The following is a 23,204-nucleotide window of genomic DNA, read 5'->3' on the forward strand; positions in this document are numbered from 1 at the left end:
CGACAGCTATATTGTGTAGACGGTGCAATGCAACACATCGTAATGGTAATATATACACACGTAAGTGTGAGCTGCCTTAAAAGGATGTTCAAGTAGCAATGGAAGCTTTAGATCCATCTGTAAAGAACACTAAACTGAGCTGCGTTCTCCTTGCATGGAGAGCCAACGAGGGAAAAACATGCACACCTACGTTAAGTTTATTCGAACTATGTTCAAACACTTCCACCCTTGTTTCTCTTCCGTATATTTTCCGTCTCAATCATTGCCTGAGCCACCCTGCCGGCAACATACACCCTACCCTACAACCCCGATGTTTCTTTCGAGGAAGACAGCTTCGTGGTAAAAATCAATTTGTTCTCTTGTGTTTCTTTCCAAGAATCCGCAGCTGCGTGCCGAACAAGCAGCAGCAAGCGAATAATAAAAACCTATAGAGCATTGAAACAAAAAATGTGGCTTATATGCTGCAAGAAACGCCTGCTGAAAGTTCGCACCCAGTTGTGCCGCAGGGATCTGGGGTTTGCTGCAGCTGCTGAATCCGTGGGGAAACAGCAGCCGGCGGTTCCTTCAAGCTTGTTCTCTTTCCCATCCCACAGGCGATATTCCGTTTTGCCGAGATAAATGTAAAGGGCAAATACTTGAAGGGCGGCTCACGCTGAGCTGCATTTTCCTCTCTGTGTGGCTGACAGCACGGGGACTGCCTGTACTCTCGGGGAGGCTGCTGCTGCTGATAAATCTGGCTTTGCAGCGGTCTACTTGACGCGAATATGTTCTGGGTGACTGGGGAAGCGGACGCAAATGGAATGGGGCTGCTTGTGGACAACGCTGTCGGCGTGCGCAGCTTGTGTTGTTGCTGCGGTCCTTGCGGCCTCCTCGGGGAGACAGGATGCAACTGCTGTTGTAATGGCTGAAGATACATGCAAGCTTGTGAAGGATCTTGCAGTGCTTCTTTAGTGCCATCACTCCCAGAAGGGAGCTTGGGGGTGTGGCAAAGTTGATGCGCTGTTGCACACTGTCTTGATTCAGCAAGAGGAACTGCTGCAGCAGTGGGAATTAAGCTTGGATGTGCCTCCGTAGAAGCATCTTCGGGTGGAGCTGGCTCCGCCTCTTGGGTTCGTAGTAGACGCTGCGGTGGTTGATGTTTTTGTCTTGGATGCGGCTGCGGTGGATGCTGCTTCTGCCGTGACCCGCGGCTAGTCGAGTGGCTGCCTCCATCACACTGGGCCCCGCAATCGATATTGCAGCTCCACAGCCACTGAGTCTTTGGTTTCTCTTCGGGTGTTGATTTAGTCGCAGGCTTCTGCTCCTCCAGCGTGACAATCGGAGGTTGCTGTTGCTGAATCACGATTGTGGCAGTTGGTGGCTGCTGAGGTAAACGAGTGGCATTCTGCTGTGGCGATTGCTGCTTCTGGTGCATCGTACCAGACTGCGGCGGTTGTTGTTGCATTTGTATCACGAGAGGTTTCTGCTGTTGCTGCTGTATCACGAGCGGTTGCTGTTGCTGCCACTGTACCACAACAGGCTGCCCCTGCTTGTTTATCACAACAGCTTGCTGCTGCTGAATACGGTTGGACAGCTGCTGCGGCTGCGGCACCAAGACCGGCTGCTGGCGTAGCTGTCCAACTACAATTGGAGTCTGCTGCGGAGGCAGAAGTGGAAGGGGCGCTCCAACCACAGAAAGCCCCGTAGGGCTGCACGATGCACTCCTCTGGCTAGTAGCAGCAGGTTCCAAATGCTGCTGCCGCTGCAATCCACCGGCTCCACACAAAACCCAAGGGTGTCCAGGGTGCACTTGTTGTCTAGTCCTTGATGTCTGTTGAGTTCCTGCTGACACCAATGAAGGTGACCCGCTGAGTACTGCAGGTACGGTTGCTCCTTGAACCATCTGCAACGTTCCCTTAAGTACGTTAGGCGGCTCCTGCACCAACTGAGGGACAACTTGAACCACTGTCGACCCGGTTGACACCAACTGAGGGTTCCCAAACACTAGCTGTGATGGAGTGTTTACCATGGGCTGTGTTAGCGGTTGCGTTAGCATTGCTTGCGGTGGGGCTTGGTCTAGCACATTCCACCCTCCTTGGGTCGCCGGGATGGCAGCTGAGCTGAGAATACGTTGTGGTGCAGAAGCATTTGAAGCCAAAAGGGGATCTTGGTAACTTATCCCTGGGCGGGGTCTTGCCGGTGGCGGTTCGCTGCGATATCGCGCGTGTGTCTTGTTGCTGTCATAGTGTTGTCTCGACCGAGAGATAGACGCCTCCCTGATATTCCATCCGTCCCGTACTTCTCGTGAATTGACAACTCCGTCCTGGCCTGTCGGAAGGAGGCGACCTCTTTTCTGTGGGTACTCGCTTGTGAAATCCTTTTGCTGCTTCTGCTCCTCTTGCTGCATTCCATATTCCTGCCTCTGTTGCCGTTGCTGGTGTTCAAAGCAAACAGACTGAGACGGCTGCACGGCTACCGTCTGGTACATGGCACCTGTCCCTGGAAACTGTACCGCCAAACAGCTCCGTTGAATCGGTTGATGCAGCAGTGTCTGCTGTAATTGCTGCAGCTGGTGCCCCAGGAGCTGTCCCTGTTGAACATGCTGCCGTCCCAGCAAGGTATGCTGATGTTGAAGTGCAGGCAGTGCAATGCCGGGCTGGGTTAACGTGAGAGCAGCCCCTGCGATGTTGTGCCTAGGCACAAGCCATGGTGCTTGCTGTTGTATGCTGCCACTCGAACGGAGAGGTACCCCTGGGCTTAAGTTGCCCTGAGAAGTCTGTAGAAGTCCTGGAAGAACGGGCGTGTACGGCAACCCAGAAGGTGTATGAAGATAGCTGCCAACAGCAACTCCTGATAACGCCCCAGCAAATGGATACAGTGCAGGTGGGGGGGGCACGACGCCTGCGCCGGAAGGCGTAAACGGGGAAGACGGGGAGGAGTTCGCACAAGCAGCCGTACGCAGTCTATACTGTTGAGTCCCTTCGTCCTCACGGGAAGAGCTGCAGCTCCTACTGCTGCTGCCGCTGTTGCTAGTGCCGGTGCTGCTGCTTCCGTCAGAGGAGGAGCTGATATCGGTACCTGAAGAGGCGTCGTCCTCTGGCGCAGAGCCGAAGCTGCGGACAGCATGCAAGTGTTCCGTCAGTGGCTGTGGGTCCCAGCAAAGATTAGGGTTCTCACAGTCTGTGCAGCTCTCGTTTGGTCTGTCACTTGTGAATATCTCGCCAGCTCGAAGTCTTCTGAGTCTTTCTCTCATGCGCCTCCGCTCTCGCTTCCACCGAATGTAGCTCAATGGATACTGGTACTTTCCCTTTCCTCTAATCTGCACAGTCCAGCTGCTCTCCCCCGCACTCTCATTCTTTTTTTGTCCGCTCAATGGGCTTTTGGGGCTCCTGATTTCCGTCGTTCTCCTTCTGGGGGAACCGGCGGGAGACGACGGTGCAGAGGTCCTGGGACTGCGAGGCATACTTCCCCTTGGCGATCCATGCTGACCCTTGCGCATACTAGAGTCCGGAGACACCGGTGGGGAGGGAGGTTTTAAGAAAGATGGCGTGAGAGCCGCAGGAGTTAGCTGGTGCTGTTGTTGCTGTAGCGGCCGGCTCTCTGACGGGTCGGTGGGGGACTTCAGCTGAGGAGGAGAGGATTGGCAACGCCCGGCGCCTAGGCGCTGGGGCTGTCTGCTCCGCCGCGCCGATGCAGTCTGCCTTTGAGAGGCAATTCGAGCTTTTCTCGGGTCCTTTGCTTTGACAAAAACCGCGTGTTTAGCCTTCATGAGGGAGGAGAGGGTCGGGAGCTGGAACCGGCTTTCATACGCCATGCCCTTTGACCGAAGGTCACCGGCTGAACCGTACGGTCCATCATAACCCTCAGCATCTACTAGCCAAGAAGGACCCTGCCGAATAATTGTAGGACTCAGCGGTCTGCCTACAGCTCCAGGCCGGTCTTCCCAGCAATGCTCCATAAGGGCGCCCCGCCTCCATCCCGCTTGGTCGAGCTCTCGGCAGCGCTCGGGGACCTTACCCTGGCCCATTGGGGACTGTGCGAAGTCCTCAGCTGCTTCTTTGTCTTCAACTGTGGTTCTAGCGTGCGACCATAGAGCCTTGACAAACTTTGCGTATTGGGGTTCTGCTGAATTGAATTCTTCCACGCTTACAGGAAGGGGCTGCCTAACAATAGGTACTCTCCAAAGGGGGGGACGAGCAGTCTCTTTAATCGCTTGAGCCTCAGCTGCTTTCTGCCTCAAGAACTGCTTGTAATGCTTTCCCTTGTGGTGCTCGTCGTAGTGGGGACACAATACGCTTGCGTCAACACCATCATCCGAGTCACTGTTGAAACTGGCACCACCCTTACTACCCTGGAACTTAGGAGACTGGTCTCCAGATGAACCCTGTTCATAATGGGGAGAAGCAGTGGCACTAGAGTGGGGCGAGGGTGGCTCAATGCTAATAGAAAAGGGGCAGCGAGCCCCAGGGCCTGTTTTCGCCGCCACATCCAACGGACCCTTCTGGCAATTTTGTCGGATATTGTGCATTATGGGGCAAAATCCACAGGAACAGGTTCTCTTTCCATCAAATTGTACTCCCACCCCACTGGACAGGTGGTGAAGCTAGGGAAAATCAGTCCTCCTGCAGTTTCACTGTATACTTGCAGGATTATACTGGTGGATGCTCCAATATTCAACTAATTACGCTGAAGAGAGGAGGGAAAACCCAGACGAAGACAATAAAAAAGATGAGTCGGCGAGAAAAAAGACGAGTCGCCGAAGGGTTGCAGCAACACAGAGTCATGTTGTGCAGTGTTTGCTGCACGAGGCTGCCTTGCAAATCCGTTCGAGAATTCGTGAAGGCAGATAAGAGATATGAAAAAGAGTATCCTGCTTCAAAAAAGCCGAAGAAGGCAAGAGTCAGTGAGACAAACAACACTATCGACAGCCAAGTGGGTCGACGCAATTGCGCTGGGAAGTGCCGTTGCGCGGGCGGTTGCAGGAGGGAAGCGTCACAAAAACCTGCATAAGCCTTCTCTATGGATTCAACTAACATATTTTTGTAACCATCCAACAAAACAGAATAATCAGTCGGAGAAGACGGTCACTCAAACAACTAAAGCCCGCAAGGCCACACCGCCCGCCTGCCTCGCAACCGACAACGGTCAGCTGAACCCGAGATGGAATCCTGCTCTGCACAATCTAGGGCCCTCGCTACTTCCTTCTCTACTTCAGCTTTAACAACGTGGCAAATGATTATGTTTTTACATAAACCTGTGGCCTGAATAGAGCCAATTCGGCAGCACGCTTGTGCTGGCCTCCCTGTTCTTCACAGGCTCAGTGAACATAGACCAAATACCAGAACCCTAAACCCTAAACGCAACTGACTTGAAGAACCCATAAGCCTCAATATCCAGAATAAAGACGGGATAAGACATGTCGCGCGAATGTAAACAAACTCCGTGGCACTAAAAGGTCACACCCCCCCGCTATAACTAGCGATCGTTTCCCACCACCACCTTCGCCTCAATGGGCTCTCTTCTCGGTATCTTGCCTGCCACCTTTTGGTGTTTCGTCGGCTTCACCCATCTACTACTAAAGCTACTGTAAAAATTTCATTGCAGTATTGGCACTGCTTATGACCTAGACGCAAGGGCCGTTTCCGAAAAATACTTGGAGGAAAACGAATTCCCCCTCCCACACCGCCTTCAGAAGCATACGAGGAAGGTGGATGTAAATTTTATTGTCTACCTTTGCTGCACAGTCTCTTGATATGGAGACAAAATGGGCTCGTACCCTCCAGTTTGCGCAACTGCTAGAAGGCGTACGCCAGTGCAGCTCCGCGTTCACTTGAACGAATGCTGCCACCAAAGCAGCGTGTCTACTATTGTCCGCTTCACGACACTGCGCCCACGAGAAATCTCGAACTTGGCAAGCACAGATACGCGTCCCTTCTCGTGTGGTCGGTGCGCATGTACCGCCCGGAACAATATGCGAGCTTCAGGCAAGCTTTGTCCTTCGTAACGCGGCAGGCTGCTCCCGTATGATGATGAAGAAAAACTGAAGGAAGAGCCCTAGACCGACAAGGCTGCGAACACGCATACGCTACCCACTTCGATCCAGTATATATATTATATATTATATATATATGCATACAATCATATCCGCATACCGGATTTATATACTGGCCGCCACAACCGCGGCGGCGGGTGCTACGAAAGGGGCAGTAGCCTTAAAGCATTAATGGGCAAAATGGCAAACAGATACTACGCGCTACATATAGGAGGTGTGAAGCTTTAACCACGCATACACAAAAAGCCCAGGTGCGCCCACCGGAAAATACCACTCAGGAGGAACTCGTAGAACAAGCTGGCGAGGGATTCCGCTAAGGCCACAAAAGTACAGGAAAATTGCACGGGCTGCTATCTTAGGCTCTGCAACTCTAAATTACGACAGGTCATCCCCACAAAACCCCAGCCACGCATAAGGAAGCCTATTTCCACAACCGACCCGGTGCACGCGACCGAACGAACATTCCTTATGCGCCCGTCACAGCGCACTAGATAGTCGCATTCACGGATCAGTGTAGGCTTCGCGCACCTCTAGAGAATCCGGCATTCAACCGCGCGCAAACCCAGCCTTCAAAATCCACAGTAATGATTCGGTGACCTGTTGAGAAAACCAGAAAGAAGCATGCAGGAAGGTTTCAGACAAAAGAAAGGAATACCTCTTGCCAAAGAGGGTGACACGGCTTGTATCACCCCCTTTGACAACAGAATCTTCTCAAGAAGGGTGCGGAGTCGGATTCTAGCATGCAGTGAGTACAAGCAAGGGTACAAGCAAGCTATGCTTGCAAAGTATAGTGGAGTACAGTGTGGAGTGTATGATGATGCGCAATGTAAAATGCATTGGTGCATATCCCGGTGCATCATCGATACTGGCATTGCAGTGCATGCATAGGGTAGCGCAGGTTCGGTGGCTGGGGAAAACACTTCACAATTCCCGTACCTGCCTCTAAATGGTCAACAAGCTTTTCCGCCACCTCTTCTGGCTGTTTGATTTTAGACGTTTCCTCCAGAATTTCAGTAAGCTGTGCGCAGTTACAACCTTTGAACTATTACACAGGTAAAAACAAACAATGCTTCTTCTATGAATTCTCCACAAAGCAATGGCTCAACGCTAATGTAGGTAATGATGTAACGGATACCGCGGGCTTAGGGTTTAGGAGACCCGTTATTGTTCCGTGTTCCTTGAACATACTCGGTGACGAACTTGTTTTTCCCTTTCGTACCCCGGTGTGTTTACACTGGGGAGAAAGGCGTTAGCGACGAGCACATCCATGCCAGCTACTTCCTGATTGATTACTTCTGCGAATGCTCTGAGTGCTGACTTGGTGGCGCTGTATGTCGAGAAGCCGTAAATTGGCACGAATGCAGCGAGGCTGTTGGTGAAACAGATTGCCCCAAACTTGCGCTTCAACATGCTAGGCAGGATGTGTTTGACTTGCAAGAACGGTGTACTGATATTCATCGCAACCGTCTTCTGTATATTGCTGTTCCCCAAAGCACAGAAAGGACGAGGGTCTACGTCAGCTGCGTTGCAGAAAAACACTTCTATAGGGACATCCGCCTCCTCCTGCTTTTCATCCTGATTCCTTCGGGCTGCTGAGTCCCTCTTCGAGCCCTAAAATATAAGAGAAGCGTTTGGCAAGCCCGAAAATCAAAATGAAGCAAGCAACGACGGCGTAGCATGCAACTAGGTAAGTTGCAGCTGCCTTGATGCAATAGGTGCGTACACATGCGTCTTTAACTCATCAGCATAAATACGCACGCATATAGACGCCATGAACAGAAGTGGAGACACCTGCATTATCTGTAAAGAAATTCGGAAAGTTTGGTATTACCTTCAAGGCAACTGCGCGATCAAGACATTCAATGGCCGCCGTGGGGTCCACCAAATCTGCAGAAACGGTTTGAACGGTAACGGCTAATCCGAGTTCGTCTGCAATCTCCACGCATTTGTTTTGTGCTTCTTGGAGTGCACTGGCGTCGCGGGCAACCAGTGTGACCAGTTTCGCTCCTTTTTTTACTGCTTCTCTAGCTATGGCATATCCAATCCCTTTGGAACCGCCCGTTATCAAAACATGCCTTCCTTTCAGGGAGAAGGGGGCCTTAGCATCGGCCAACTCTGGGTTCGATAGGCGGGCAGAGCGGCTGAGGAACAACTGGGCCACGTAGAGAAGTATGATGCATCCGATTACAACAAAGTAGGCTGCGATGATTCCTAACACACCAATTGAATAGGCAAGCAGAGGGAACAAGAAGAACACCCCGCCCATGCAGATAATCCCCTCCATGCTTCCAACTCGTGGAATATACCACGTATTTTTCACCGCCATTTGCATGCATCAAAGTGTATGCATAGAGGAAAAAAACAGATACAGAACCACGCCTGCGCTTGCTGCTACAGGGTCGCTGCACGTCGGCGACAGTGGTGCAGTTGGCACCTTATTGCCGAGCAGTACAACAAGTACAACAGAGGGAATTTAAATAAATGGACCAAGTGATTGTCGAAAAGCAACCTGAGGGATAAATGTGCAGAATCCCTTGCGTAACACCTGGCCGGTGTCTTGGATAAACGATGGGAGGTGCTGTGGGATCTAAGACGCGGGCGTGTTTGTTGATGTATAAGTTACGCCGCTAAATAAAGATCTTCAACAAGACAGAGAGAGCATGCTCTTGTTTCCAGGAGGCTGCAAGACGTTGTTGCATCCTGGCACCTCCAATGCGGATTGCTCAGGGCTTGGCAGGCGAGTGTCGGCCGCAGCATTATTTTCAACAGCGAGAAAAACTAATTCGAGAGACTCACTTTTCCTGTTTTTCCTATCCAGAGATTTACTGCATATGTTTCTTCTATGCCTGAAGTTGCCACCTCTAGCACAGCACCGTAGCTTGCAGTGGCATGCTTCGACTTCGTGGTCTGCAGCAGTAGATGGCGGACCAGCGGTTAGTCCTTCTCCCACATCTCCCCCTTTAGTAGCGTCGGACTTATCTTCTTCTGGCGTTAACTCTCCCAAACGTTCCCCCAACTGTGTTTCTTCACCCGTTTTCTTCCTAACTTCGACAGAAGTTGAGTGACCTGGGGTGCTGCAGGGTCCGCTTTTATGCGGGATTGCTTATTGCACACCTTAGCTACGCTCCATAAAGACTGATATTCTCATGTATATTAACGTTTCTACGCTGCCACGGGAAGGTACACTAGGCTGCACTGGTTAGCCACTCCCCCAACCCTTGCAGTAGAGTCCACCTGTGAGCTGCCGCAGCCACTCTCTCTGGCTGTTGCATTTCATTGTGTGCAGCGTAACTCTTCACGCAACATACGTCTTCTGATTTATATTAGAGGGGGTGCGGTGGCTGGATCTGAGGCACTCTGTGGTACGGGCTGTATCGCCTGTTCTGGACGCAGTCGATGCATGCAGCCTCCCCACTGAAGGCAACTGCTTAGCAATTCGTTTCAGTGTTAATGCATGCAGCAGAGGTGCAGAAAGGCGCCTTTGCAAGCCCTGGGTGATTGGCACTACCCCCCTCTGCCGCTGGTGCCAAAGTGCCTGGAGTGTGACAGGTGCGGTGAGTCGCTTGGGCTGGTGAGTTCCTACATTCACTACTTTGACTCATCTGCAGCTCACGGCAATTCTTCGCCAAGGTTGAGGACTGCGGTTCCCTGGTTACACCTCATTCATGGATGAGAGGGGAAGATGGCAACTCCGAACCCCACTCACACGAACGCTGCGTGGTGTACGTAACACTGAAGATGCTTGGGCCGACAGCAGGAAAAAATTTCCTATGCAGAATCGAAAAAAAACCTGCCTGATCTGCCTTCTCCCGAGCCAGGACATCTTCAATCGGCTCCCATTAATATGTGTATCAAAGAAGTCACAGGCCAAGTATAAAAGTGCAATAATGAAACGGTCGACAGCAGACAGGGTAAGTTGTTATCCCCCCTTGAAGCGCTAAATGATCTAAATCTTCGACTGCGCATCACAGGAATCCTCATGCTGGCTGTCGGACCGCATGTAGAAGATAACTGCACTTGCACATTACGCTTCGAAAATATTCAGTGCGAATGCCGACCCCTGTACCCACTAGACGGGTAGATTCCGGGGCATAGAGATATATGTTAAAATGAGCCCAATTAGTCAATATATAGCGCAGCGAACAGTTGCCCATGAGTGCTTCACTGCACCAGACACCAAAAAACGCAAAGCACAGAGACCAGCTGCTGTGCTTGCGGCATGTTATACAAACCAAATCGCGCGTATCCCTGTGTGGCGCAGGGCTGCAGCAGCAGCCCCGCAACACTACCAAAGCATCAATGTCAGCTGCGTTGCTTCGGCAAAACAGCCGAAGTGCCAGTTGCGGGACAGTCGGATACCACAAGGGGACGCCAGGGGTATCTGCTTTTAAAGGTCAAGGCCTTTCATTGTTGCATACACCCGGGGCATTTCAAACAAAGCCATCTCCTGAGGCGAACACGCCCACCAAATGCGCTCTACTGAGGACAAGCGTAGGCTGCAACTCCGGAACCACTCGCGAGAAACCTAGTAAGATTGACTACAGAGGCAACCCCTAGAAAGTGCTCTCACTTACACTGTGAAGTGACAGGCGGGCGTTGGTGGCGCCTGCAAGCATGAGGGCCTCCTCAACCTTTTGTCTCTCTACATTACATCCAAATAGCCCTAATCGTTTCAGCTGCTTCCCTGCACCAGAAAAGGCACGGACTCAAAGTGCATCTAGTGAGTTACGAAGGTGCCCATGCAACTACAACAGGCAGGGACAAAGCCAAGTAGGTAACCTAGGCATGTAAACTCATATGGAACACACAAGGTGTGACGACAGCACGGCAGAAACTCGGAAATCCACGTGTGCCCACAACGAACACCACTATCCACTGCATCGAGAATCATTGGACAGTCAGCAACAGTCTCAATGCAGCAGTTGGCAGACAAGATAATATCTTGCCGCAACCGTATCTGCATTTGCAGCTCCCGCTCGGCCACTGGACTAGCCAAAGTTGGGGAATCACCTGAAGCGACCGTGAAGTGAGCGTCGCAGAAGGCTGAGGTGACTCTCCAGCAATGCGAGACGTCAAGAAAACGAAGGAGAGGCAGTTCAGCCAACAGGTGCGCCAGCAGGTTATCATCAATCGCTCTGCAGCAGCAATGAAAGCAATATTCAAAAATGCGTTGGCACAAAAACCAGATGCAGTATGAAGGTGAAAACGTCGGGAGGTGCCACAACAACCGCAACATCACACCTACGCCGTGTGGCTGAGCTTGAGGCGGGAAATTGACGGCAGCGAAAGTGCGAGGCGAAAAAGGCAGTCTCGAGATACCGGCCCCGTGCATGAAAGATCCAGCATCTGTAACTTTGGGCAGCCGTCCACAACAACTGACACGGTTGCCGTTGTTACTGCAGTGTCTGCACACCCCAGAATGAAGGCAAAACACCCATATGAGCGAACATACATGAATACAGAGATACTTGCCACAACCAAATGCAACGCTCATCTCACTGACAAGCGCTCTTAGCTGCGCTGGCCGGTGGATCTCACCTGCTAGGACAAGCACTTGCAGATTGTGTAACTCAGCGAAAACGCGAGCTGAGGAGTCGTCAATTGCCGTCCCCCGTAGATCAAGAAATTCCTAAAACCCTCAACGCAAGCATGTGCTCCTGTATGGTTAGCCTCAGTGCATCAGCAGCTGTAGCACCCCGATGCAGCAGGACGCACTAGATGATTCGTCGATATCAGGCACCCCATGCTAAAAACGCCTTACTAGTGTAGCTTTTGCGTTGGCCAGTACAGTGAAGTCCTTCATTTCGCTACAACGGGAGAGAGACAAAAACTTAATGGGGGATATGCAGACGTCTTCTGCCTGCTCCACGAAAGGTTTTAGCATTTGCGCTTGCCCTGGCTGCTGGGGAAGCTGTTGCCGCTGCTGCTGCTGCTTCTGTTGCTGGTATTCTTGCCTCTGTGGTGTCAAGAGGGCCTTGAGGGAACGGCAGGTCAGCCGGCAGCACCCGCGGGCGCCAGCTGTTAGCCCCAATGCCACTCGTTCTAGCCGAGGAAGGAAACCTAGTGTTAAAAGCGCTTCATCTGTCAGTGAGAACGAATCACGAAGATCTACACACCGAAGGTCGCGCAGTCTGGCTCCGCAAAAAAGGCACAGAGATGCAATCAGCCTCGAAATTAAAGCAGGCACCTGCGGTTGCAGCGGATGTTGCATCAACACAAACAGTAGCAGATGGAACCTTCATGTCAGATGAGCAGTTTTGCCGACCTGAGAAGAAGTGTCCTGAGGCTCTTGTCAGTAAGTCTGTTGCACCGACGCATCACCAAGACCTGGAGCTTCTGAGGCAAGGCACTGCTGCGAGCTCTGGAAAGCCGGTCCATTTGAGAGGCACTCAAGCCACCCCCAGCAGTAATCTCCAGCAGACGCAGACTCGGCGAGCTGCAATAGATGCAAGCAGCGGCAAGCTCAACAGCCGTCACTGTTCCACGAGAGAACGCCTGGAGCAAGAACGGCATTGAGGCCTAGAACACTGTAGAGGATATTTAACGCTCTAAAAAAATACTGAAACCCCCTGATTTTTAATTCCCTGTGTTCTCACAGGGTCCCTCAACCCTAATGGTGACTCAGAATCCTTTCAGTCTGTTCCTAAACTGTTTAGGCGCTTGAGCTAACCTCATTATCGCCCGTATGAGCGCCTCTGCAGAGGAAGCTGTCGAAGCTTCCCCAGAGAAACGCAGTACCCGCCTTTGGCGGCGTATGAGGCCAGCAAAGCGACGACACGCTGCAGCAACAAACGGAACAGCACGTAAAGTGAGCCGTAGCTACAACACCTCTCCCAAGCACTCAGACGCTCCCAAGAATTCACAGACGTGCCGCATGAAGTAGCTGCAGGAGCACTAATAGCAGCAGCAATAGCAGACGAATCAGCACACGCAACATGACGCAAGAGTAGCTGTAGTAGCCACAGCATCAACGGGAGAATCACGGAGAATCACGGGAATCAACAGCTCACTCATTGCAATCTCCCTCCCGCCGAAGTCAAGCACTTGCAGCACCAACGGGTCGGGCAGATCTGCCCATCGCCTTGTATTAAGGACAACATCAGCACTTCTCGAACCAGCAGAAGATGCAGCAGCAGTACCAGGAGCCGCATCAGGACCTCCAGCTGAATGATTTGGTTTCCCTTCACCAACGCGCCCTTCTGGGGCACACTCTACACAGCCTGCGTTCCCTACTGTTGCGGACCCCGCTGTTGCTGGGACTTCCGCTGCAGCTCTGCTGCTCGTTGCCTTCGCCTGCTGAAAGGTTCCACCAGCAGCGGGGCTTGGCACTGGCTGTCCGCAGGCTGTTATCCCGACGGATTTACTGGTGCTGCTGGAAGCAACAGCTGCGGCAGCAGCCTGTGAAGATGCCGAAGATACTGCTGACCCGCCGCCTGTGCGGCGGGCTTTGCTGCAGAGGTTAGCAGAGCTGCAAGGTCTAAGGTACCGTTTAAGCTGCCAATCTACATCGCCAGCAGCAACTCTTGACCCCCAGGGCGCCATCCCTGGGCAAGGGTCAGAAGTATTCTTTGGCGGGTGAGCAAGTTCAGCTGATGTAGCTGCTGTGTCTATTGCTGGAGCATATACTGTGGACGCGTCAGTAGTTGTACACGGTCCTTGTAGTGCACAGCGGTACTTCGCTGCGACTAGGTATGTCTAGTCAGTACACCTGTTGTCTATTCATCATTCTCAATCGCGCACGTTCCCGTTAACCGGTTGTTAATTTCCCAAACATGTTCGAGTCTCTATTGTTAACTAGATAAAACCCAGAATAATAGATCTCCCCTGTAAAGACAATATGTCTGCTCGCAGAATAATAGAACTGCCACTCGACCCTTGCTGAGGGCCAGCTCCAGAGGAGTAACAGCAACTGCCTCACAACCAGCCCCGAGGTGGTGCCGGCTGGCGAGCACTCCGATCCTAATAAGCTTCCCTCCTATCTAGTAATGTCCTAATCTCTGAGATATTCGGTAGTATTTATTCCTCTTCATGATACTAGGCCTCTAGAGGCCACGCCAGAGATGCATTGTAGTGCCCCTGCACTACAACTTCCCCCCGTGAGCCGCCTCCCAGATTGTTTATCTCTCTTCTTCTCTAACCTCCATTTTCCCAATTGTCGCTGTCGGGATGTTTCATGTTACTGGAGTAGAGGGCCTACCTGCTGTAGTGTCGAGCTACGCTTTGTGCTTACTTTCACCTGCCACATCCTTTCCTATAGTGCATTCCAGTTTACTCTAAGCCACCCACTGTAAGTATCTCCATTCAAAAGGCTATTATTAGTATACCTGATGACTAATTTCCCTAACCCCGTGCTGTATTTATTTGTTCACAGCTACTTAGTGCGCATGCCTATAGTGTGGTATCATCCAACTGTGCGAGTGTCTGTCTTATCCTATGCTAAACTACTAACTATGTAGATGGCACGCTAACGCAGAACTGGTGCTCTAGAACTCCTCCCCCGTTTTCACAACACGCAGTACTAACAGCACGCCAGACAGCGCGTAGGTACGAGTCGCAACGGGCACAAGGACTGTGTGATACTCGTCAGGGCACTTGGACGGCGGCCCTGCTGGAAGGGCGTCGGGGAAGGCCTTCCAGAGTTTGGGAACACCTCGAGGGACACCTCACAGATAAGCAGTACCTCTGCAGTCACCGGTTCCAATTGAAAATATCTGAGTGGTGCCTCGGTCCTCGGTGACGCCAACGCATCACCCTCTGCTATTGTGATATAATGATCTTGGCTAGTTATCTGACAGACTGGGGGGGGACGAAATCCAATCCATGTGTAGAACAGCCCCCTTGGCTGCTCAGGGATGTGACATTATCCCCGTTGCCTTTCCTGCGTCCGGAGAAGCCAGTAGGCGGTACATTCCCTGCGTATGTCTGTCTTAGCCTGCTGAACTACAGAGGCAATCGATACCTTTGCTCCCACCCCCGCGTGGGCCCGGTACTGCTGAGGTGGTGGCTGTAGGATGGCCGCGACCTGGTCCGGCAACATGCCCGCCATGTGTCTAGTGATGATGTCGTATGCCTGCTTTGCTGGAGTCTTCTGGCGCAGTCCTTAGTGTGGCCCCCTTTTGTCCGAAATCTGTATTACTGAGCTACCGTTAGCCCACCTCACGTCGCATTCCCGTGGGTTCGCAACTTATCTGGCTGAGGATACCACTTCACTGTTTGAGTGGTCGACGGACCAAACCCTAACACAGCTTCACAAGGTGCAGGCCCCTTCAAGAAGTCTCCAGTGGAACGCTCGCGTCCACCCCACGTCGTCGATCTCATGACGACCCTATCAATGCGCATCTGCTCGCCAATGACCTACATAAACATCCACTCTTCTGAAGGTAGGTGCACGTTTAGCTGTAAACGATCAACTTTCTCCTGACTAATGAAACTCTTTGAGGCCGCTGTAACCATGAACCCTTAGCATTGGCTCGCAGCCACATCCGCCCTCTGGTGTTCGACAGATACTACCCTTGTGTTAAACTTGTACTGTGGCTCTTCGTTTCAACAGTTGGCTCCCTCAGTACTAAAACATGTGGTCGGCCGCCTACCCCTATTATCTATTACGCTCCGCGCCGATGTTGGCAGTCTCGAGCATAGTCATTCAGACCTCCACACGTCTTGCATTTCTCGCCTTCCCTCTGAGCCCTTGGGTCGGCCGTAGGGTAACTCCGGACAACATGCCCTTTACCCTTACACTCAAAACAGATGATGTCCCTTGTCACTCGCCGATCCCGTAGATTTTCCCGATCTCCATATCTTTGCGTTTCATCAGACACATCTCGCACAGTCCGTCGTAGACCCTGTGAGGACAGTCTAGTTTGACGCAGATAATCTAAGGTCTTTTCTCTTCTCCTCACTGTCTTCTCCAGCTCAGCGGCAGCCTCTCCCTCGACTGTGAACTTCTTTTGGCCTTCCTTTGTCACTCTTAGAGTGACACCGTCAGGCAAGTTAGCTAGGAAAATGGCCACTAGGTGATCGGGTGGGAAAGGTTCTCCCTGACACAGGACCGCTGAAAAGCTGGAGGCATACTGTACAGCACTACCCTGCCACCTGACTCTAGATAAGCGCCAAAAGGTTACATTTTGGGGAATCCCACAGAATCTAGTGAACATAGAGCGTTTGACACGTTCCCAATCCTTCATATCTGCCTTAGTATCCCACAGGTAGAACCAGTATCGTAGAGCATCCCCGGTCAAGTACTCGCGCAGTTCGTATCCCCAGTGTTGGTGAGGTAAACCGATCTCCACAAAACAACATTTCCATATGACGAAGGAAGTACATCATATTTATTCCATTGGCATTAGGAATGTGAAAATCAGCCCTTCGGAGAAAGTCCACCCTAGGTGTTTTCGGCTCCTGGTTATCATTTATTGCAGTCTGCAATGGAATTTCCGTGTCAGATATGGACCCCACTGTCCTTCCCACAAGACGTGCTCCCGTTCCTAACTGGCTCCTCACGCCATCGCCCCTAGCTCTTCAGTTGTGATGCAGCTGATTCCCATTAACCGTTCCACTACAGAATGGTTGGGATAGTGAGATAAACATTTAAGAGAGAGGTCCCTGGGTAAAACATATGTATATAATATCCCTGAACAGCCCCCAAATGTAGTACGCAGCAGTCCTAAGCTGTGCCTACTGATATCATCTTGTACCATCGGGCTTCCCAACTACATCCTCTAGCTACTCACATTCCCAGAAGTCAATAATTAAATTTCCAAAACATGTTCGAGTCTCTGTTATAGACAAGGGAAGTTCCCAGAATACCAGAACTGACTCACTAGAATAATCAGAACTGACCCCCCAGTCTTCACCGAGGATCAGTGCCTGATAAAAAAGAGGGGAAATAACGACAACACAGTCAGGTGTCTGACCTATAAAGCTTCCATCTACATAAAAATTCCATAATCACAGCTATAATAAATAGTTTTTATTCCTCGTCCATTTATTAGATCTCTAGAAGTCATCTCTGGGATCCAAAGTAGTGTCTAAGCACTGCATTACACGGCAAGCGCGGATAGCTAGCACACTGACCCTACTAAGCTATGACTCTATCTAACGGTAACCTAATCCCTAAATTATTCAACAATATTTATTTTTTTTAATGACCTAAAGCCGCTAGATGTCACACCTGGGACACGTTGTAGTGCTTCTGCACTACACACCATGTACCACCCACCAGCTGAGGCACAACTCCTCACCCACCACCGGTCAGCCCCAAGGGGCCAATTCCCCTGATATAGGCTGGAAAAGGCCAAAATATGCCTGGATTGATTAACTTGAAATGAAATGAAGCACTGTGGGGCTCGGTTTTAACCCTTTCATGCTTAACATTTGTTCCCCCAGAGCGACTGCAACGGGAACGACCGCGTTGAGGCTCACCCCCTCTTTGCACTGTTCTCTGGAGATGAATCCTTAGTTTTTGTGCTTCATCGGAGCAGAACGTAGTATTCTGTCAATCACCCGAGGCTGGGGTTCGTTATTTTTCACCCCACATCGGCTCCCGTGTGCTCAATAACCCTTGCTGCTACCCGTTGTAGAACTCGATACCTCTTACAATGGAGCAAGACGGCGAGTCAGGCCCACGCCTGGCTTGGCGCAGTGTTAGGAATGAAGACTTGCCGCCAAAAGGAATCTCTGCTGTGGTCCGCTTCCCTTCTGAAGGGCCAGCAGATGCAGCGAAACGGCATATTCTTTCCGATTTCTTAACTTTTAATGGAACGGCTACCATCCTTGCTCACCGCTTGTTGCCTTCTCAGACAGTACAAGCAGTGAATACGGCGGCAGCCAAGGTAGATCTTGAGAGCTGCAAGGTGTCGGTTACAGCAGCATCAGCAGCTAACAGCGGAGTGACGGCCTTGGCCGCAGCAGAGGCTGACGCAGCTGACGCGCCTCTGCAACTTTTCGTTGGTCTGGCTAATGGACAGCTGTGGCACATGGAAATAAAACAGCAACAGGACCGTCAAAACAGCGAGCAATGCGCAGAAAAACAGCTACCTCGCCGACTCTCTGTCGCCTCGAAGCAGCTGTTGTACTGTCGGATGGCCGAACCAGTTGACATGGCTTGCTGTTATGTCCAAGGAGAAGACATGGCAACATCAGCTGTACGCCAGGAGAATCAGAAAAGGAGCATCAAATACACCATGATGCTAATTGCGTTGTACAGCGATGGCGTTGCCGTTGTCTCGTGGCCAGAAACTGGTCACACGACAGAGATCCTGTGAGTCGTCCTCTGTCCCCTTACTGAGCCATGCACACAGTATAAATTGTTGCTTGTTTTTCTCTGTAATGTTTTTCATATAGCAGGGCGACTTGCGTCTTTTGGAAACGTTGATTGTTCTGCAGTCCTGTCGATGGAGCCTGTCGTCTCACACTGTCAGCCCAAGGCTACCGCCTGGCTATCAGCACCCGAAAGCGGCGCCTAGTTTTGCTGGAACGAAATGGGCGGGAATTCACAGTCGTAAAGGACTTTTCACCGCTTAAACTTGCAGGCCCCGCTGACCCGGCGGTCCAACCAACATGGTGTGCCCACGCGCATTTTACCCCCTATACAGTTTTGTCCTTTCCTAGTCCCTGTTGCTCAGCGCATTGGCTTCTTTTTTCAACGTTTTCGTCTTTCGATCGTTGCGTGGTTGACAACAGGATTGGGGAAGAAAAGCTGCTACTTCCAGGGGCCCCACAGCTGAGGAGCTCGTGCAAGGCGAATGCGTGGGAGGAGGCAAAGGAGGTCCCAGCTCTGAGGGAAGCCGACGCCCCATCCCACTTGGCTTTACTGCAGCACTGTGGTTCTGTTGTCGGAGAAAAAGCGCTTGATGTATCAGGAGAGTCCGGTGGAGCGCCAGTCGTTTGCGGTGTATCGGCGATCGGGGAACTAAGCATTTGGAGGATGCAACAAAAAAGACCACTTGTCATGATACAAAGTACAGCCGCCGTCCTTTATTTGCCCTATTCCTATTGTCTCTTTATTTCGTCTGTTCGTTGGTAGACTCACCTGCGGAGAGACTGGAGGCACGCAACCTCACAGTGCACAGACAGGGATGTATTTACATTTGCATGTGCATTTGTGTGTATAGTTCCGTGTTGTTGCAACTAAAGGCACTGCAAATACAAGTTGTAAATGTATTTGTGCTCTACTGTTTATGTCTACGCTGTCCGTACTTGCCGTTTGTCTTCAGTTGGCGGGACTGCTCAACTTAGGAGTATTTGTTGCCTGGCCACCAACTCCTCCCTGGCCCCGTTGGTGCTGTTGCGAGACGATGGTTATTTGGGCATTCTTATTTTATGCCCGGAGGATATGCAAGCTGCCAATCAGGCGTCAGCCTCATTTGTGCATAGAGATAAACTTGACGCAAAGGAGCAAACCACGCACAACCCTCAAAAACCTACGGTTGGAGATGCAGAGGGTGAGGACGCGACGAGTAAGCAAATGCACGGAAGACTTCGCTGATCAAGTCAGGAAGCATAGTGTGTGACAAATACGGAAGCTCGGGTTTAGTATTCTTAGTGACGGGCAGATCATCTGACGCAGTTGCCACCGTTTCAGACGAAGTACACACAGAAAGCAGCATTAGTTCGCTTCTTCGTTCTGTTCTCCTGCCCACAGAAAGTGCGACTTCTGCGAGGTCCTTTAAAGACTTTTTGAGTCGGGAAGCGGCAGAAGCTTCGGCCGACGAAACGGAAAGTGAAGCGCAGGAAAATGACCTGTTCAATGGGATGGACCCTGAGGAAAGAAGTAAGCGAGCAGCCGAGGTGGTCGCGTCTGTGTGCATGTGGGCATGCATGAACATATACCAACTAATAGAATAGGGGCTGTAGGGAACTCAACCTGGCGAGTCTATCAAGCATGTGCTGTTTGTTTCCGATGGGCTTTTATCTGCACCGGATTGACTATTTGTTGGCATGAATTAAAGCAGAGCACAGCACTCATTAAGAGCAAGCTTTACTGTGGGTGAAACACGTGATTTTAACATCAAGAAAAGAGAATTTCACGAGCAGAAGTGCTCCATTCCCCTGCTCTTTGAACGCTGGTGCAGCCCCCCCTAAGAAACGCGCTCATAAGCACCGCAGACGACCTCCATCGGGAGCAGGAGAGGAGAGCCAAAGTAGCGATACGGATTCGGGCGGCTCCCGGCGGGCCTCCTTTGACGGCGAGGGAGTATATGCTGGCGGTACTGAAGTCTTTGCCTCCAGCCTCACTGCGCTGCAGTCGGAGTTGCAGGAGGCTCAGGCGATGCTGAATGCGTTGATCAAGAAGCAGCACGCAACCAAGCAGAGGCTCATCCATCCAGGCGGTGGGCCCCAGCCAAAAGATCCGGGGAAACCCTGGTGCGACGGAGATGCACCAAACAGCCTTAGCCTCCGTTTGTTGGAACGTTTTTGTATTGATTAGGACTACACAGCTGATGGGCGCCATTCAATTGCACCGAGGCTATGCACCTTTATGTGCCCTCATACGCCTAGATGTTCGGTAGAATGCTGTTCTCTGCTGTTCCCTGGTTGGTGCAGCGTACACTGTTGGCGTCGGATATATATTCTAAAAGTAATCGCTTCTCTACTCGTGGCCTTCGCAGGTGCTTGTATTGGACGCATTTCGGCCACATCACCAAAACTGTGACGGCGGAAAACTCCGTTCTTGATGTCTTTAATTTTTCTCCTGGGGCAGTTGCTGAGGGAACGGCGCACAGAAAGCTTGCAGATCTGCATAATTCCTCTGCCGCTGCTCTTTGTGAGTGCCGAGGAGTTGTTAATTTTATAGAAGGGTTGCTCCCCGCTGCTTCTGCATACAGTGCCAGTGGCCTGCTGCCCAACGGACACTAGCATCTGCTGTTTTCTGCAGGCAGAGCTGGCGTTGTCTTGGCCGCTTCAGGATCATCTCGCAGTGTCATGGAGTTTCGGTGAGTTGCTCTTTACCGTGTTCGAAAACAGTACAAAGCCATTTCACGTTTAAGATTCTGTTGATGTATCATGCGTACCCAATGCCTCCAGTATGCCACGAATTGGTTCATATGATCGGTTCGCTCTTGTGTACACTCTCCTTCAGCTGCTTTTTGGATGCTGGGTCATGGGTAAAGCACTTCACTGAGGGAGAGACGATTGTTGCAGTAGCTGCCGGAGACTCATTCGTTGCCGCAGTAACTGAAGACAGGTATGTCTCTAGCTTCTGCACTGGATACATCGAACGCCCTGTGAAATGCACCCTGTTAAATGTCGCCTAGTGCATTAGAGGCATAAAATCACCACCTACTGGTAGTTTTCAAGCACCACTGCAGTGATGATGGAGCGTACGGGGAACATAAGAGGGAAGCAGCAGGCGGTCTACTTTCAGATACTCCCTTTCCACAGTAACAGGTGCAAGCATCTTTCTCTCTGCATTGCTTCAGGACGCTGCGCATATTCACATTAGGGGGGGTGCTGTTATACACGGCCGACGTGTTTGGTAGGCCTGTTTCGCTGTGTGGCTCCCAGCAGTTATTGGTTGTTGTGACACAAACAGGGTTTAGCGAGGGATTTTTGCAGCTGCACTGCTCCGTCTTGCACGTGCATCCGAGCCCTTCTTGCCCCAATGCAAGCTTTCGCTTGCCAATTTCTTGCTCCAAGCGGAGGCTAGCGGCTCCCCCCGCCGCTGCTGCCTCTATGCCGGATGTCGACATAATCCACGAAGGTGATAATGGTGGCAGTTGTCTTTCCACATGGCAGTGCAGAGACGCAGGAGCCCAGCAGCAATTGAGCCAAGATAAGTACATGGGAACACTGCATGCTTCCTTTGGCATTGATGTATTGATGCAGGCTTCTTTGATCTGGAATCACCACTTGACTGGATTGGCGTTTCCCCAGGAGGAATGCCAGCAATAAAGGACGTTTCAGGCAAGTCGGGTGCCACATCCTGCTTAATTCGCAAAGAGTGACTACACTCAACCATACATTGCATTTCTTGACGGCACATGGTGGGAACGTGGTGAACCTGATGGTTAAGCAGTGTTTGTGGAAGGCTGCGTCGGAAGCGACTACTGGGCGATATTTTGTTTCCTTACGGGTCATCTTGCTGACGCAGGAGTTGTGCGAGGTTTGTTGCCTGTTGGCTCCACGAATATAGGAGGATTGGGTTATGCTTTTAAGTGGGTGAAGCTTTGCTCGCTGGAGGAGGCCTCCGCAAACGCACCTCTCTTTCCAGTCGTCATCGACGAATCGAAAGTTAGTGAAGCCATGCAGAAGGATCCTCACCTGGTGTAGCATGCAGCATTTGATTGTGGTCCCTGTCATTTTGTCTTTGTGACACGCAAATGCCTTCGTTTTTTCTATTCGCAGGGGGAGCTAGGTGTCGTACGGCTGAAGGCAGGAGAAGAAGGCCTTTCTTTTCCTGACTGTTCCGTTTCCGAAGCCTTCTTTGGATACACGATGGAGCATATTCCCCTTCGCATACCATCGCCTGATCTGTGGAGCTATCCCCGGTGGCAGAGGCTTCTGCGCCATGACAAGCAGCTGAAAGGCGTTGGTGACGGGGGGGGAGATGCCGCTCTGGTGCCCTGGCCTCAGTATGACGAATTGCGGCTGCAACAAGAAATGGCCATTAGGCAATTGAATCACTTCGTTAGCATTTGTGGGGGATCGGCGGTCGGTGGCGCCGAAGGGGATGCTGAGGCCAGGGAAGCTCAGAGAAAGCTGCACCTTCTTAGCAAGCGGCACGATAAATTTTGCTTGCGAGGTTTTGCCAAGTGCACAGACGACAAACGGGTAAGGAGGCCAGAAACTGAACTGATATTTGAACAATTCATGTCAACTTCCTTCTAATGGCGTGGTGCGCATAAACTCTCTCTGCTTTCTCATCATGAAGTGTATTCGCTTAGATTTCCCATCTATGATTAACAACGCTGCCACGAAATAGAAATTCTGACTTTTCATCAGTGTAGGCTCATCTGTGCATCCTCCGGAATCAATTTACAGTGTGAGGCTGGTGTGCGAGCTTCGTCAGCGCATCTTCGTTGTGCGGACGTTGCAGCTGCATGGCGTGGCCAAGGACATGGCACTGAGGCTTAAGACAGAAAATGCCCCCCAGCACGCTCGTTCCCTCCTGGACAATGATACGCGCCTCCAAACAGAGTAGGCCCGTCGTGTATATATATATATATATATATAT

At 51.4% G+C, this 23,204-nt stretch overlaps 4 protein-coding genes across 4 annotated transcripts; 1 reads left to right on the top strand and 3 right to left on the bottom strand.

Moving 5' to 3' along the window:
* Positions 1–212: 212 nt before the first annotated feature.
* EMWEY_00022810 (hypothetical protein, conserved) lies at positions 213–4,507 on the bottom strand (the record flags this gene model as incomplete). The annotated part of the gene is made up of 2 exons (XM_013480722.1): positions 213–276; positions 492–4,507. The coding sequence occupies 2 exons, from the start codon at positions 4,505–4,507 to the stop codon at positions 213–215; spliced, it is 4,080 nt and encodes a 1,359-aa protein (XP_013336176.1).
* A 2,032-nt stretch (positions 4,508–6,539) lies between these two features.
* On the bottom strand, positions 6,540–8,297 carry EMWEY_00022820 (oxidoreductase, putative; the record flags this gene model as incomplete). Its single annotated transcript, XM_013480723.1, has 4 exons — positions 6,540–6,628; positions 6,968–7,049; positions 7,220–7,642; positions 7,863–8,297. 4 exons carry the CDS (start codon positions 8,295–8,297, stop codon positions 6,540–6,542), a joined length of 1,029 nt encoding a protein of 342 aa, XP_013336177.1.
* Positions 8,298–10,418: 2,121 nt separating this feature from the next.
* On the bottom strand, positions 10,419–13,573 carry EMWEY_00022830 (hypothetical protein, conserved; the record flags this gene model as incomplete). The annotated part of the gene is made up of 9 exons (XM_013480724.1): positions 10,419–10,478; positions 10,606–10,673; positions 11,042–11,166; positions 11,277–11,436; positions 11,570–11,660; positions 11,793–12,162; positions 12,297–12,467; positions 12,702–12,810; positions 13,042–13,573. 9 exons carry the CDS (start codon positions 13,571–13,573, stop codon positions 10,419–10,421), a joined length of 1,686 nt encoding a protein of 561 aa, XP_013336178.1.
* A 4,055-nt stretch (positions 13,574–17,628) lies between these two features.
* On the top strand, positions 17,629–23,171 carry EMWEY_00022840 (hypothetical protein, conserved; the record flags this gene model as incomplete). Its single annotated transcript, XM_013480725.1, has 13 exons — positions 17,629–18,290; positions 18,416–18,592; positions 18,713–18,900; positions 19,246–19,473; positions 19,674–19,802; positions 20,104–20,395; positions 20,641–20,795; positions 20,907–20,964; positions 21,451–21,506; positions 21,857–21,943; positions 22,122–22,261; positions 22,376–22,801; positions 23,040–23,171. 13 exons carry the CDS (start codon positions 17,629–17,631, stop codon positions 23,169–23,171), a joined length of 2,730 nt encoding a protein of 909 aa, XP_013336179.1.
* Positions 23,172–23,204: the final 33 nt, after the last annotated feature.

This window comes from Eimeria maxima, genomic scaffold (genome assembly GCF_000499605.1).
Source record: "Eimeria maxima Weybridge genomic scaffold, Emw_scaff225, whole genome shotgun sequence".
NCBI classification, from domain to species: Eukaryota; Apicomplexa; class Conoidasida; order Eucoccidiorida; family Eimeriidae; genus Eimeria; species Eimeria maxima.